A 16,912-nucleotide genomic window follows, 5' to 3' on the forward strand; every position below is an offset into this window, starting at 1 on the left:
AATATACCAGTGTAAGCAATAATCTGATCTTACAAGTTATTTCAAAAGATAAATTTTGAATCGAAATATTGATATCGATAACGAGTGTGTTTTCATTGCCCCAAATTTTATTTCTTTAAAAATTACAATGAATTCAAAATCAATTTCAAAAACAGATTATCGAAAAAAAAAAAAATAAAATAAAAGAATTCGAGATTAACTTGAAAAATTCCATGTATTTTAGTCGTGTAAAATTATAGCAGTGCGGTTAGTAAGCATTTCTAGATAAATAAACGTCGTAATTGATCAATTATCCGGGAACGATTCAGAGGCGAAACGGCTGTTGTAAATTGTAGAGTTACAATATGAAGTGAGTCACTGAAACTAATGACAAGAGAGAGCTTCGACATTCGATTGATCGATATCGCCGATAGAAATCCCTTTCTTCTTAATAAAATCTTCCAATGAAATGTTAACTGCGGGCCAATTGAATATGATGACTGTCGAATCGCAACGTATTAATTTCATTCGGTTACAAGATGCATCACGAACAATTTGTCGGAACTGAAAATATCTACTTAATCTTGCTGCGATGATGAATATAAGAAATACATATAAAAGTATGAATATGTGTACATATATGTACAGTTTTTTAAAATTATTTAAATTTCTATCATCAATATATCGTGAAAAAATGATTTGATTTTGAATCCGCTTTCTTATTCACTTCTTTTTTGACAGTGATAAATGATTCTTTTTCGTAAATTGGATTGCGAATTTATAATGCGAAATGAAAAGAATATCTTATTCTATCTATTTTAAATAGATCTATACTATCGATTTTGATTCGATAATCGATAAGTAACATATTAATTTCTTTAATTGTGATTATTCATTATAGAAATATAATATGTTATTATAAAATATAATTCGATAAAATTTTCTTAACCTCAAATCTAATAAAACAAATTAAAACAAATTAAAACCTATGCTTCAAAGAAGATTCCCAATGGAATAAGATAGTAGATAAATATTATAGTGCTATAAAACCATAAGTACTCTGAAATAAACTTTTACATCCTTGAATAATTTTGTACGAATCCTGAGAATCTGATTGTTATCCAGTCCTCTAACTTTTCTTGATTATTAGTTCCAAGAAATGTCGTCAGTAGCGTTGGGAGCAAAAGGATGAGTAGAAAGGAGAATACAATGCATGCAATTAGTCGCGGCATGATAATATCGCGAAAGTTGAATTTGTAGATATTTCGTTCCTACCGACGTAATATCTATAATTTTCGAGCCAATGGGAAGAAGAAAGAAAAAAATATATAAATAAAATAAAGAAATAAAATCCTATTTTCACGACTGTAAAATAAGCTAAAAATTTCTATTCGACTTGATAAATTAGACATAAATTTCCATTTATTTCCTTCCGTTTCAAATTAATGTAAAATATAATTTTAAATCTAATTATTCGAAAAATAAATAAAGGAATCGCATGTTTGATAACATTAGTTATACATTAGAAAAATATTATATGAATATATACAAATATGTATATATATGTATATATAGATATAAACATAAACATCAAATTTAGTATATATAATACTTCTATTTACTTACCTGATCCTTAGCGAATTGAAACCACGTGCTGATAATAGCCGGCAGACGAGAATGATGATAATGCTTGGTGGTCTTTACACTGATGAACACATCGTCGAGATTTGTGGTGAATGGTGCCATCGTCGCAGTCGCGATTGCAGGTGTTACCGATGATTCCTCTCTGATCATTCTCCTTGAAGATGGCACTTCTACCAGTACATTTCTGCTATTTACTTCAACTGTCATCTCGTCGATCCACTGAACAATGTAATACACATATACAAGGTCAATGCTTTCTCGTAATATTTATAAACATGATGCATATAGAACAACAATTCGAATATTTAAAAAAAAAGAACATGTAAATTATAAAACGAATTGATGATGCATCTGTTATTTATTTTAACGAAAATAGATTTATATAACCTACTATCGAATTACTATTGAATTTTAACAATATATAATTTTTATGAATTTCGAAAATGATGAATTACGAAATGCTCTTTATCACAGATGTTGATTAAATGTTTATTTCAAATAATGATGTAAATTTCTTAAAACACTTACCTGACGAGGTACGATAGCTTGATAAAGAAGAATCGTAGCATAAGCAGTGGCAAGAACAAGTGCCAATGCTTGAAGACCTCGTCTAGTCGGTAGGCCACGGGGCATTTTAGCACTTCCGGTGCCGGTATATCCCGCGTCAATCACCGACAAACGAGTCTGTGGCCCACCGCCACCAAATTTCACCGACTGTCCTTCTTCTCCGTGATTTTCGCGTTTTTCTCGAATTCCAATAATTAACGATAACCACCCCACATCGTTCTCCTCCTTCTGGCTTGTTAAAAATACGCCAGTCATAACATATGATATATACCCGTCAGTTTTCGCGTCACTGTTGTATTACTTTTTTTAAATATCGACTAGTCGAAAAATTTGTTCTTGTTAATCAAATATACTCGTAACTCGAAACAATCACGTTTGCGCATGACAAGGAATCACGTGAATTATATAGATTCACTATGCCAATCACAAGATCGTCCTTCGAGTAATTTTATTATTTTTTAAATTAATCGAAAAATGTAATTGTAAAATTTCAATATATGATATTTTGTAACGAATTGTTAATAACATCACTAATGTCATCGTTTCACTTCACTTAGTTCATAGTTGGTTTTATTATTTATCAATTTCTTCTAGATCGATTAAAACATTAAAATCGATACATTTAGAATTCTATACTTCAGTTCAACAATATTTTGTATCTTGAAACTTGTCTTCCGAATTTAATATCATAAAAATATATTTCTATGAATCAATTAATCATGCGTTAAATTATTTAATTTTTGTCAATATTAAAAAAAATATAATCAATGTAAAGTAATTAAATGCAATTTGTAAAATAACAATAAATATTTGACAACTGGTTGTCACACAAAAATGCTTTCGGAGTGATACAAGAAATCACGAGGCCAACACGTAACACAACGTACTGCTGCGCGGCACGCGACAGGCCACCGACTGAACACATGGCCAGCCGCCCTGACTACGCTGTAAACATCGCCATAGCAGACACTTGGTTGGTATGGTGGGAGAAAAACGGCCTGCGAGTGGTACAATGTCTGAAACAAATGAGAAGGGAAACGCATTTTAAATAGAGCACCGTCTCTGTTGTGCAACATGGTACTAAATTTTAATATCAATTGAAAGCCAATGAGTAACAAATAGGAGTAATTAAAATATTATTATTATTATTTTAATTAATTTTTATCTATTACGAATATTTCATTTTTATTTTTTTAATGAATCGTTGAACATCCTTATTATTTGAAAGGAATTAGGGAATATTTTTAATTTTTTCATGCATTATACGTTATTTTATATATAATATACATCATATATTGGATTTAAATTTTTTGTTTATTAGACATATATTTACAATTTTTTTTTTTTATTCGAATTGGCTTTCGTTGTCTTTATTTATTGTAAAAATGAAATATTGTTAAATTGTAAAATATTAGAAACATTTGGTATTATAATACGTTATAAAAAAATATGTTATTATTGCTAATAAATTCGCCCTAAAGAGAATTCGAAGGACGAAGGTAAGCTATTCTTAATATTAATATCGCAGGTCAGGTGTAGATTTCTTCGAAAAACTACTTATATTTTTTGTATTACAATATTTAATTATTAAGATTATTAATATTTACATTTGTACATGATTGAATGCACTGTATAGGAAAAAATTAAAACGGACAATCGTAAGTACTTCATCATGGCCATATGTCCGAATTATAATTATATCTCGTGATCACATACGGATAAAATTTGTCCATTTCAACTTCAAGCACATAATTGCCTTTCACTTCAATAATTGTCTTTTACATCATTAAATTAAAATTTATTACACTTTCCTCCTCCATTTATAAACTAATGTTCTAATTACGATAGGAGGTACATTCCTATCTCAATGATTGTTAAGCCTCTCTTTTTTTTTTCATAAATACATTTGATGCGATCATTAAGATAGCTGCCACTTTGCACTTTTTAAAATCCAATTATATATGCGTTCATCGCATATCATTCACGTTGCCCTTCGACGTAAGAGAACTATGCTATTATACAATTTAATCGCAGGACCGAGACGCAATCCTAACAGTGATACTAAATCCTCTTGAGTCAACATTAAAAATGCTTCTCCATCTATATTCTGTGAAAATAAAATAAAAAATTAAGCACAACTCAAATTATATAAATTTTTTTTTTTTTTTCTAATACATACATGTTGTCTAAAGATATTTCCAATTTCTTTACAATTAGGGACGCTCTGTATAAATTTAATAACTTCTTCATTCGACCACCTTCGCGGATTCGTATTTTGTTTTGCTACTACCCTGTTTAAAGCATTGCTATGTTTTGCCCATATATGTGGAGCATCCGGTAATGGATTGTATCCAGGATTATAAACAGATTGATATAATTCCGTACGCAACTGTTTATCAGGCATATTTGCGGCATAAGGTATAGTATTTAATGAAGAATCACCAAATGAATTTGAAAGTGAATATAAAGGTTCTTCAGAAATCTGTCGTCTATAGAAATATATAAATTATATATAATGTATATAAATTGATAATAAATATTTATGAATGTAAAAAAAAAATTATTTAGAAGCAAACCTTTTTTTTCTTTTCCTTAGAAGTTCATCATCATCTGTTTGTCCATCGCTGTGATGATGTTTTGACTTACTAGACCTATAATAGTTTAGAATATAATATTAAAATCAATTATTTTATATAATAATTTAATTAATAGGAATATAATTGATATATAATTGAAATAATTGAAATATAATATTAATATAATTTACTTTTCTGAATTTTCAGATTTGTCATTTTTATCAGAAAAATCTCCATCTTCTTGTTTAATATCTTTCTCAGTTTTCATTAATCGTTCTTCCGAAAATAATGGCTTCTCTAATTTCTCAGATTTTTCCATTTTTATTTTATCAGCCTTTTCTGTTTTTGACCTATCCTGTAAATCATCTTCAAAATCACAAGTTTCATGCTTTAAATTAAGCCTGTCAGCTAATTGTCTAACTTTGTGAAGATTTTGAGGTGAATATGGACATCCTGATGCAGAATTATGTGTTGCATATTTTGGTCCCTTCACGTGACCTATTCCTTTGCAACCATATGTTCCACACTCTGGTCTATCATTTAAATTATCCGGAGCTATAAAGAGTAACATATATTAAGATTATAAACACAATCTTTAAAAAAGATATAAAGATACAATATATATTCAAAATTAAAAATATTAAAAATAACAAAATATAAAAAATGTAGAAAAACAATAAAATATACAAATATACAAATGTAATAAATATTTAAAAAATTCTTACTTAATGGTGGTTCCAAAGGATGACCCGTTTTCATACACCAACCCATGGGATGTATGTCAGGTGAATCATCATCAACCCAATAGGCATGATTTTCTGGCCATCCATCAAATCGTATTTTTAACCTGTAATGTAAATATAATTTTTTACGTTCTAAATTAATAATCAAATAATTAATTAATTTTGATAAAAATAAATATTTATTTACATACATATGATCTTTTACGTCTTCAACTGTTGCTACTCTTATAAGTTGGGGCACACGTTTATCAACTGCTTCTAATTTCATTCCACGTTTAAATCCGCAAGGTGGTCGTTGTTTAAAAGCTCGCGCTGGTGCGACCATAGAACGAGTTTCTCTAAGATATGCATCCCACGTAAAAGATTTGGGGTCTTTATAATCTAAATCAATAAATTTATATTTTTGTATGTATCATTCTTTCTGAAAAAAATTATAAAATAGATATATAAAAACAAATATATATTTTCACCTACTATTTGGTGGCGTTAAACTATGACCATTATGATGACACCATCCTACTGGATGAATATATGGAGAACTTGCATCTGCCCAATAATCATATACTTCATCCCAGGAATCAAAATGAACTAATATACGAGAATCCATTAGGCCTGCTATACTAGCTACGCAAACTAATGATGAATGCTTTCTATCAACTGCTTCCAATTTCATTCCTACACGGAAACCAGTTGGACAGACGGACTATAATAATAAAATATATTGATTAAATTTATAAAAATTTAAAATATATCATATGTCGTTTAAAATTAATACTTACACTTTTATTTGAAAATATATTTTTTGGTGCTGCAGTAGCTTTGCAAATTTTTAAATATGCGTTCCAATTAAAATTACTAGCTACATAACCTTTTGGGGGGTCTAATCTATGTCCATTTTTTTCTGACCAACCAATAGGAAAGATATCCATACTATCTGCATTTACCCAAAAATCATAATTTTCTAAATATCCATCGAAATGTAAACGTATTCGGTAACCTGAAAATATCAAATATATAGTTTAAATATGTTAAATTTATTTTTATATAACAAATATAAAAAAAAAAGAAATTAAAACGAACTTACCTACTACTTCAACAACTGTAAGAACACAATATCGTGATGGATGTTCAGGATCTATTCCTTCTAATTTCATTCCAACTTTAAAATGATTTTTAGTATATGGAAAAGGATCTTTGAATAATTTAACAGGTGCAGCTTTTGCTTTACAATGTTCAAGATATTTAGACCATGAAAATCCGAGTTTTCCTGTCTGCCAAGGATACTACATACAGAAACATATTTATAAACCAGTATATTTTAATGATTATATAAATAAAGTTTGATTATAAATACCTTTGATTCAGTGGTATCTCCTTGACTTTCATCATCTATTCCTGTGATGGTATCTTTTGTATCCTCATCTGTTTCAGACTTTACCTTATCTTGAACTTTATCTTCGGATTTTTCTTCTATTTCTTTCGACTGTTGTTGTTCTTGAAGTAATCTTTTACGTTTACGTTTCGCACGTAAATCTCTACTAAATCAAAAAAAAAAAAAAAATAATAATAATAATAAAAATAAATTTAAATATATATTTAATTAAATATAACTTTTCGAAAATTTTACATTAAATTACATACTTTAAATCTTTTTCTTTCCGTAAAGTAGGTTGTTTTTTGGCTTCTATTATTTCTGTACATGTTGGACCACATGATATTGGACTTTCAAATTCTGCAGCTAATCCATAACATCCACAGCCTTCACAATGATACATTGTATCCGCCGAAACAGTCCTAGATTTCCTATCGTCAGCTAAAAAAATAAATTGTTATTTAAAAAAAATTTTTATTCCTCTCTGAAAAAAATCATAATTTAATACTTACATTTTTTCTCTGTATTTATATTATTAACAGTTACAGGGCTAGATTTGGAAGAATTCTGAGTCGAACAAACATTTTCTTTGTCACCAATGCAATCTTTACTTTGCTTGCTATTTTCGTCTTCATCTACTACTTCCATGATACCAAATTCATTCATACAAAACTATGGAATACATTCGCTATTTTAAACTATAACATTAGTCACAAATTAACTTTTTAACATTACATTGCCATACCTTTAACGTACTTCCAGGAAGAGTTCCAACACCATCTTTCCAATCTAAAACTTTTGTTGCATCAAAATTTGAATCATTCGCATGTGTTGTATTTAAATGATCTTTCAAATCTTCATGGTTATTTATATTAATCTTAGAATCGTTTTTATTGTCTGTTATTGACTCAATACCACAACTTGTGCGCGTTTTAATAATCTCAATTTTTATATCATCATCCATGTTAGTATTAGTAAGTTTCATAGTTTTATCTTCACTAGGAACTACTTTAATCAAAGTAATATCATCATCATTTTGCACTTTCTTATCCTTATCTTGTTCTGATTCTGGACTACTTAGTGCATAGCTTACATCAACTATACTCTCTTGAGGAGATTTTGAAAGATTTTGTTTCTTCATTCGTTTTTCACTCGATCCTCTTAATATATTGCTTATCGTCTTTTTCCGTTTTTCAGGTATACCAGTATCATCCTTTTTTGGAATGGGAGTAATAACAGCAGAATCTGGATTTTCTGTGATTTTTATACTATCTGTCGAATTATTATTTCCTTTATTTGCATTTAATAAACTCATTTTTGTAATAGGATGCAAAGGTGGTGGATGAGTAGCTGAATTTGTAGTTTTTGACTCTCGCAGCACTGTGATATAAAATAAGATTGATAATTTTTTTAAATTTAACAATTAAATGTTTTCAAATACTTACCAGTAATAGTTCCTTTACTATCAGTATTAATTTGGCCATTGTTAATTTTTAAATTAAACATACTGGATTTAGGAGGTACATTTTGTTGGGGAATACTGACTGGTAATAATAAATTCGCCATATGTTTTGGAGGTTGACTTTGAGATCCTGTAGTAGTGCTTGTCGAAGTTTGAGCTAATTGTGATATAACTGGTGCTATTACTAATTTTGGTTTAGTTATTTGAGTTGTAGTCAAAGCCCCTAAAAAAGTATATTAATAAAATATATTAATAAATTAAAATTATATTAATAAAAAATACTTTTTATAATCATTATTATATAATATAAACAAAATTTAAGAATTAATCACCTGCTGGAATAACAACAGATTCACGTGATTTATTTGGTTTAATGAGAGTCCCGAGATATGCAAACGTATGCTTGCCTGCTTGTGCATTGGCTTGGTTTCCCTGAGAAGTACTTAAGGGCACAATCTGAGCAGTAGATGTGTTGGACTTTCTAAGTAATATATGTTTCTGACCTTGTGAAGTTGTTGTGGTACTGACAGTATTAATTGGCCGATGAATTACAATATGTTGTTTACTTTGAGAAGTAGTAACCTGACTTGGTCCTTGTATAAATACTTTATTCTGTCCAGTGACAATCTAGAAAATGAAATAAACAATTCATTGATGATATTGACATTGAATTAATTCATAAAATTCCAAATAAATTAGTTGAATGAAATTGATATTTTAACACAATTAATTTAATCATAAAAATCATTTAATAATTCACTATCGTGTAATTTAATATAATTCAAATTCTTTATATTTTTGAAATGTATTTTTTAAAAAATTTTTAACACTATCATAGAAATATTGAATAATTAAATAAAAAAATAACATTTAATATAATTTATATTTTCCTACTTATTATTCACTACACAAATTTATTGAGAACAGATCTATATTTACTATAAAGATATATATCATTCATTATTATCACTTACACATGGAATTTAATAAAATTTCACATGTATATTTTTCATATTAATATATATATATAACAATGAAAATATAGTTAATATATATTTAAATTATTGTATCATTTTATATAATTATAGGTTACTCTGACCTATATATTACAATTGTGTAGTTTATTGTACTATATAGTGCAATATATTAATTTACTTATATAAGAATCAAATTATGAATATTAATGATCTTTTTTAAATTTCATTAAAGATTTTTCAATATTATATCATATATAGAAAAAAATAATTTCCTTAAATATTCAAGCTATCTTACATAAGATAAAAATTTTAATTTACCTGATTATTAACTGGATTGATAATAGCAGCCAATTGAGTAGCATTAGGTGAAACCAAAGTCTGATTTGTGGTTGTTGGTGGTACTGAACGTAATTTACTTTGTTGAATATATAATAAAGGCATAACGGGTGTTGTTGGGTCATCTGATTGTGGAGCCTCCGTACTACTGTTCTCATCTACATCATCTACTACTATTTCTTCTTCCATTCTGTCAAGAAAACGTAATGCATCATATTTTTTAGATACATAAAGAAACTTATTTTTCTTATTTAACAATAAATTGTTACAAAAAGATTTAAAAACATAAACCATTATCATACTTTCATAAAATCTTTATTTTTTTAAAATTATATCACAAAACAATACAAATAATGTAACTAGAATACTAAAAGATAAAAACAATTTATTGACTTAAATTTTATTTATATTTAGAAAATTAATTTTTAAAATTTATTATAAAATAAAAACGAAGAAAAAAAATAAAAAATATATCAAAGATTTTTATGTAAAAGAAATAGACAAAAAAAAAAAAAAAAAAAATACTTTATAATTTTACAAACCTAACAATATATAATATCTTCTATTACCAAGTGAATAATAGAATTGTTACTAGTTACATAATTCATGAATAATTGCGACTTTTATATACACGATGAAAAAAATTTAACAAAATAAAGTAAATGAAACTAATATGTAAAGTTCGGTTACTTTTGTCGTGATTTCACAGATAGCCATAACTGGGCGTTAAGAGAATTGCCAACACGATTTGAAACACGCGCCGAATTAATATCATTGAGTGAAGTTACGTTATTATTTTTCACGCTTTTAAACCTATCGGCTGAATAAGAATTTATTCTATATATTCTATGAAATACCAAAAATCTCAAGAAACTATTACTTTCAAGAGTTACAGCACAGATATTTTTATTCTAATACTTTTACAAATCATCAGTCGCGCATCACAAATCACTCGAAGAATACAACGCGCACGCACACTTTTCACACTGGAACGGAGAATAGATTAAACTATGTAAAACTGATCACTTCTACCAGAATTCTTAAGATAACGTAAATAATTAATACAGTATAAATGAAGAACAAACCAAATTGAATTCCACGGAATTTTAAGCAATTATTTTCACATATCTTTTAAGCGTTCGAGCCTTCGTTCTCCGTACGCTACAGCTACGTCCTCATAGGCTCTAACTGTAGTAGCGACGGCGCAACAGGCCGCTCGCTATTGGTTAATCGCTATTAAACTAAAGAACAAGTTCACAACTTCGACCAATGGTAATGTTCTCAGTGCACTATTAACCGCATAGGATGTACAGATTTTTCCCGACAGCGAGTAATTTTGAAATCATTCAAGGATCATGCTCAGTCGATCGATACACACGACATATAAAAAATGTTTTAATCTAATCTAGTGTATTGATAATATATTTTTATTGTTTTACTCTTTAATGAATTTCCCGCGCAAATATTATTGAAAAAAAAGTACGAGTAATATACGTGTTGTTGATCAATGCGAACTAAATTAATATTTTTTTTTAAAAAAAAACCAAATCACATATTTATTGTTATTTAACAGACATTATATTGAATTTTGAAAATTTAAATTTACTAATATATTAATAATTTAATAAAAATGTGCAATATGAAACATATTTGATTTAGATTTGTTTCAAGTATAGATATGTTAAATTTTATTATTTTATTTTTATAGTTCTTGCTTTTAACCAATGGCGGCGAGTATTCAAGTGACGTCGTATTGTTATCGTATTTGGATTGGTTAAACGAGCAATACGTGTAATCGGGAAAAGGATTCTGTCTTTGAAACAGCAATTTTGACGAACTGTTGATAAAATTATTAAGTTTAACGATCAATATTTTCTATTGTGCTATATACATAAATATTATTTGTATTGATTAATAGAAAATTCTAATTGATAAATTCAATTTGCATATTAAACAAATGCTTAAGTTTCTATTTCGATATACTTCTACATTAACCTCTAAAATATGAGTTTGTATTTTTAATGCTCAATATATTCGCTCGAATTATCGCTTCACATAAAATATAAATTTATAATTATCATCAGATTATAATTATAGTATTTGAATGTCATAAATTTATATTCGAAAGGGATAAAAATCAGTAATAAACAATTTTTACTATAAATTTTATTAAAATTTTAAATAATTTATAAACTTTTGATATAAATTAATAATAACGATAACAATACGACATAACTATAATTTACAAATATTTTTTAAATTTATAAAAGATACTATAAACTAGATAATCCTAAATAAAAAACAAATTTTTAATTATAAATTATGAATATGAGTTATTTTTATAAAAAAATAATAATAAAATATAATTCAATAAAATATAAAATATTTAATGTATCAAGGTTATTAAAAAGTTTTCAAAGCTAGGAAAAAAATATTTAATTCATTATATTTACTTTACCAGTATTAATTGATCGTTATGAATATGTAGATACAATCATTATCAAAGCACCAAAGTCACAATATTTTAAGTATGTTTCTATATGAAATAAATTGAAAAAGAATATAAATAAAGATTATTGTGAAAATTATATTAATATATACTAAAAAGTTTATACATGTTACATTCATTCATAAATACTTTACAACTTTTTTCAAGTACACTAATGCAAGAAGTTACGGAAAGCTTTATAGGTATACTTACTAGGATAAGTGAATGTTGGTCTAACGAATTATGAGCGGTAATTTTAAGGATATAATCTATTAAACAATAATCGTGAAAAAAAATTACCTGACTAACAAACATCTGAATATTTAATGATAGCACTGTTATATTTTACACGCGAACAACACATTGTAAACATAAGAAATTATATGATAATAAACTCACGTTTTAAAGTTGTCAGTCGCCATCATATGCGAAGAGACGGTATCATTCTAAATGCGCATGCGCATCGACCCATGTTGCTTCTGCTGTAAAAAGACTCATTCACATTGCTACGTAAAATAAAATAAGATAAAAATGCTTAACTACTTTAGAAATATGCATTTAATAACATATAATGGAAATTTTTCTTTATCAGTTATATATTATTATTACTATTTTTCAAATATATTAGTAAAATTACTTCATAGATATAATTTTTACAAAAAAAAAATATGATTCACATGTAATTATCATATTTAATATAAAAAGTATCGAATGATAATGATTATTTTTTATTTATTTTGGTATAAAAATCATAATAAAAAATTGATATTTTTTTTCAATTTTAAAAAATAATTTAAAAAAATTAAATTTCTCATATTAATCAAATTATATAAAATTAATTTATTTTCTTGATCATATATTAATTAAAATTAAATGTTATGTTTTTCAATATTAAAATAAAAAGTAATAATAATATATAACAAATTTAATAGAATTATTATATATATTGAAAAATTTATTTTATATTTCGCAGTAATATTTTCATATTTTCATAAAATAATAAATAATTTCTATGCAATGTATATATTATACGATTATTTGCTACAATAAATTCTTTATTAATTTATTTGACATATATAATTGCAGAAACATTAATTACAAATCATTTAAATTAAACTTTAAAATTATTTAATTATAAATAAATAAATATATAAATATATATATATATAAATATATATATATATATACATATATATATATATATGTATATATATATATGTATATATTTTTGAGAAACATAATATATATATATATATATATATATATATATATATATTTAGATTTGAGAAACATATGTCAAACATACATATGTAAACGCTTGCGCTCGATTTTGTTGGCCAGTGCTGTCGAAGCTAAGCTCCGAAGCTTGGACAATCTTTTTCCATTTCAGTTTCGTTACCATGGTACAGAGACGCTAACCAATGTTATACTACACCCGCGCATACAATACAAATACTTCCCGCGAATTGTTTTCTGTTTTAAAAGCAAGTTAGAAGAAGAGAGAAATAACATCAGAAATGTCGCTCTCTCTCTCTAAACCCTCTTTGTCTTGTAGGAAGGATAGCAAAAGGAGGGATGGTTGTCACGTAAGGGGCTCCATCCGTGGGGACGGCACTGTCGTATGCTTCGAAAAGGCCGATTAATACGCATACGCGTTTCAAAGGAAAAGGTAAAAAAGAAATAGAAAGATACTTTGTGATTGAGAAAAAAAATTCCGAAAGATAAATAAAAAACAAGATGATAGTTATAATAAATCAGGTTTTTCTCCGTGAAATTTGTTATGTGTCGTTTAACTTGCCGTAAAAAGATCGGTGACGGACAATGGCGTAGAGACAATTCTCGTGTTTTGTGCTATCAGCTGATGGACTTGATGGACCCTTGTATACTTATCAAAACAGAAGACATCATAGCAGTAAATCCCGTCTCTTGTTGCAAAATGTCATGTTACGATGCGTGATATTGTGTGCATTATAATAAACTAACTCGAAGCTGAAAGTTTTTTTCCGACTTAACATCGACTCCATTATTCACTGTCATTGAGCATAGTGTTTTCATCTGGTAAGGGAACGTTTTAATGAGAATGCTGCAAAAAATTCCATACAAATTTCTTTAAAACTTTTAACGTTTATACATACAAATATTTAAATTAAACAAATATTTAATTCAAGATTAACTTATTTTACGAGTTTGCTGCAAAAAAATTTAAATATACATACTTTATCCGATTTTGTATGTGAGACGCACTTTGACGTATATGATCATTATCATGTTATATTTTGACGTATAATAAAATTAGCTATTTGCTATTGTATCAATAACAAAATGAGATACGTTAATGTTATTAATCCGAATTTTATTCTTATTGGATGAAATATATTTTAATAAATTATTTTTTTGTGTTTTTATAAAATTTAATAATTAATTAAAATATTATATTTTAATTAAAAATATTATATTTTAACTTGGTAAGTTATTTAATAATAATAAACTATACAAAATTATAATTATTATATTTGATTATTATATTATTATATCTGTTTTCAAATATATTATATTATGATAACTATAATAATAAAATAATAATTATTATATAAGTATAATAGTAAATAGATATATATATATTAGATATATTGAATATTATTTTTTTAATAGATATATATATATACATGTATATATATATTTTTAATTTTATATTTTTATTTTAAATATAAATATTAGAATGACAAAAAAATATTTAATTAATGTATTAAAATTTTGTTGCAGAGATCTTTAGTAAATTTTTAATAATGGGGGCAGCTGTAAGCAGTGGACAAAACAATGATGAATTAGTTAATAACTTAATGAAATCTGGATATATAAGAACAAGAAAAGTAGAACAAGTTTTTAGAGCTGTTGATAGAGCAGATTATGTTTTACCATCTCACAGAGATAGAGCTTATAATGATCTTGCCTGGAAACATGGCAACATTCATTTATCCGCACCATGCATATATAGTGAGGTGATGGAAAGTCTTTCATTGGAACCAGGATTGAGCTTTTTAAATCTTGGGTCTGGAACTGGTTATCTCAGTACAATGGCAGGACTCATATTGAGTAAGAACACTGCTGCTTTACTAGATCAGTATAGAATATTCGTGATATCTTTATGCCTTTCTTAGACCAACATGGAACAAATCATGGCATTGAGTTGCACGAAGATTGTTTAGAATATGCGTACGAGCGACTCGAAGAATTTAAACAGAAGTCATTAGCATTGGATGAATTTGACTTTTGTGAACCAGTTTTTATACAAGGTGATACATAAAGAATTTATTTATATGTGACTCCTGTGAGAACAAGAAAGAGTCATGTAACTGTACATTTGGCAGGGAATTGTCTGAATGTTGCACCTGGTAGACAATATGACAGAGTATATTGCGGTGCAGCATGTCCTGAAAATTACGAAGGATTTATTAAACAATTTGTATGTATTGGAGGTATTCTCGTGATGCCGTTCAAAGATCATTTGCTACGTGTACTTAGAATAGACGAGGATACTTGGTTACACTTTAAAATGCTTCCTGTATCATTTGCAACATTAGTCGTACCTACCACAACCGAGCAAACTTTATTTCATTTACGTAAGTATTTTATTATCTTTTTAAGATAAAATAGAAAAAAAAAAAAGAAGAAAAGAACGATACTTGTAAATTATATTTAGCTTCACCAACTTTTATTAATATATTATATTCATTGTAGCTGAATGCGTGCCGTTGTCTTTACAAGAACTGTGCAGAGGTAAAATTAGACGTTGTTTGCGATTAAACGTATGGAAAGAGCACGAAGATTTGGAAACGGAAAAAGTAATATTATTGGAACGACGAAGATTCAATTCTCCCCAACAAACGTTAACGAGATTCGTAATACCTGTGTTGGGGGAATCCGATGGATCTGTATCGGACGAATCAGCGTCCGACGAAGATGATGAATTTACGAGAAGGGTATGCGTGTTGCTCAGCGTGGATGCCGATCCTAGAGATTTGTACACAACTTCTCAAGTACGGGCGGTCGTATTGTGCAATATGAACGAAAATCAAAATTGGCAAATGGTGAATAACAACGGCAACGTTGATTGGTACAATCAGAATTCTGAAAATTCTACAAACAGTAGTAACAACAAACTCTCTGTTTCACGGACAGAGGAGAGTACGAACGACGAACAGACAACTTCGAATCCGACGGAGGAAAAGTCTCAAAGTAAATCCGAGCTACAAAATTTTAACAACGTGAGCGAGACTTATTTGAACTTACTCAAGCATACCGAAACGTTGTTGAATATAAGCGAAAGCGATAGCGAAACGGAACAGGATGATACTCTTCCCGTTCAACGTAAGAAAATGGCGAAACGAGAGAAAACGGACAGCGGTATCGTGGAGGATGTAAATTTGAGCAACGAGGAGAGTAGCCCTAGATCGAATACCAGTCAATCAGACTTGGCAAAACCCGACGTCGAATCTCCGCAGGACGCCACGAACGCGATGGACGTGGACCCGTCCGATGTCTCCCGTGACCAAGAAGTAATAATCGCCCGTTATGTGAATAGCAATGCCTTTTCTACATACATGAAAGAGAAAATACAAGAGTTACCATTGCCTTTTTCATCAAAATTGTACCTAAATTATAATCGTAAGCTGTAATATAAGTAAATTACACACGCCAAGTCATAATACTCTAATTTAAATAAATAAATGAATAAATAAATATATGTATATTTACACACACACACACA

At 27.8% G+C, this 16,912-nt stretch overlaps 3 protein-coding genes and 1 long non-coding RNA gene across 11 annotated transcripts in view; 1 reads left to right on the forward strand and 3 right to left on the reverse strand.

The window, feature by feature from the left end:
• Window positions 1-2,445, reverse strand: part of LOC551501 (fringe glycosyltransferase) — a 66,455-nt gene extending 64,010 nt beyond the window's left edge. The window contains exons 1-2 of the mRNA XM_623895.6: window positions 2,152-2,445; window positions 1,606-1,842 (exon numbers count right to left, since the gene is read on the reverse strand). Coding sequence (XP_623898.4) covers window positions 1,606-1,842; window positions 2,152-2,445 — 531 coding nt within the window. The remainder of the gene's footprint in view (window positions 1-1,605; window positions 1,843-2,151) is intronic.
• Window positions 2,446-3,744: 1,299 nt separating this feature from the next.
• Window positions 3,745-12,664, reverse strand: LOC408319 (lethal(3)malignant brain tumor-like protein 3). 7 transcript variants are annotated; one of them, XM_006566626.3, is made up of 17 exons: window positions 12,544-12,664; window positions 9,639-9,846; window positions 8,676-8,970; window positions 8,327-8,566; window positions 7,627-8,261; window positions 7,394-7,553; window positions 7,151-7,322; window positions 6,864-7,044; window positions 6,594-6,792; window positions 6,289-6,506; window positions 5,984-6,212; window positions 5,701-5,890; window positions 5,492-5,613; window positions 4,958-5,321; window positions 4,767-4,841; window positions 4,370-4,679; window positions 3,745-4,297 (listed from the first exon to the last, which is right to left on the reverse strand). In XM_006566626.3, the coding sequence occupies exons 1-17, from the start codon at window positions 12,567-12,569 to the stop codon at window positions 4,172-4,174; spliced, it is 3,750 nt and encodes a 1,249-aa protein (XP_006566689.1). In that variant the 5' UTR covers window positions 12,570-12,664; the 3' UTR covers window positions 3,745-4,171. The 7 variants fall into 7 exon arrangements, with proteins under 7 accessions (XP_006566689.1, XP_006566690.1, XP_006566688.1 ...); XM_006566627.3 differs by having other exon boundaries at window positions 6,594-6,780; window positions 6,864-7,047; XM_006566625.3 differs by having other exon boundaries at window positions 6,864-7,047.
• Window positions 12,665-13,476: 812 nt separating this feature from the next.
• Window positions 13,477-16,884, forward strand: LOC724685 (protein-L-isoaspartate O-methyltransferase domain-containing protein 1). 2 transcript variants are annotated; one of them, XM_006566632.3, is made up of 5 exons: window positions 13,477-13,813; window positions 14,908-15,237; window positions 15,303-15,437; window positions 15,513-15,764; window positions 15,883-16,884. In XM_006566632.3, the coding sequence occupies exons 2-5, from the start codon at window positions 14,931-14,933 to the stop codon at window positions 16,818-16,820; spliced, it is 1,632 nt and encodes a 543-aa protein (XP_006566695.1). In that variant the 5' UTR covers window positions 13,477-13,813; window positions 14,908-14,930; the 3' UTR covers window positions 16,821-16,884. The 2 variants fall into 2 exon arrangements, with proteins under 2 accessions (XP_006566695.1, XP_001120576.2); XM_001120576.5 differs by having other exon boundaries at window positions 13,479-14,202.
• LOC113219067 lies at window positions 14,031-14,559 on the reverse strand. Its single transcript, XR_003305566.1, has 2 exons — window positions 14,361-14,559; window positions 14,031-14,227 (listed from the first exon to the last, which is right to left on the reverse strand). It is a non-coding gene; the product is annotated as an uncharacterized LOC113219067 (long non-coding RNA).
• Window positions 16,885-16,912: the final 28 nt, after the last annotated feature.

This window comes from Apis mellifera, linkage group LG11 (assembly GCF_003254395.2).
Source record: "Apis mellifera strain DH4 linkage group LG11, Amel_HAv3.1, whole genome shotgun sequence".
Classification (NCBI taxonomy): domain Eukaryota; kingdom Metazoa; phylum Arthropoda; class Insecta; order Hymenoptera; family Apidae; genus Apis; species Apis mellifera.

What these genes read in the sequence shown, in the direction of transcription:
- LOC408319 (XM_006566625.3), bottom strand. Translation starts at nt 12,569, where the DNA reads ATGATGGCGACTGACAACTTTAAAAC. An exon ending in TTCCTGGAAGTACGTTAAAG is followed by an intron (nt 7,554 to 7,626) that starts GTATGGCAATGT and finishes TGTATTCCATAG; the next exon opens with TTTTGTATGAATGAATTTGG. An exon ending in TACAGTTGTTGAAGTAGTAG is followed by an intron (nt 6,507 to 6,593) that starts GTAAGTTCGTTT and finishes TGATATTTTCAG; the next exon opens with GTTACCGAATACGTTTACAT.
- LOC724685 (XM_006566632.3), top strand. Translation starts at nt 14,931, where the DNA reads ATGGGGGCAGCTGTAAGCAGTGGACAAAACAATGATGAATTAGTTAAT. An exon ending in AATGGCAGGACTCATATTGA is followed by an intron (nt 15,238 to 15,302) that starts GTAAGAACACTG and finishes TGCCTTTCTTAG; the next exon opens with ACCAACATGGAACAAATCAT. An exon ending in TGAACCAGTTTTTATACAAG is followed by an intron (nt 15,438 to 15,512) that starts GTGATACATAAA and finishes TACATTTGGCAG; the next exon opens with GGAATTGTCTGAATGTTGCA.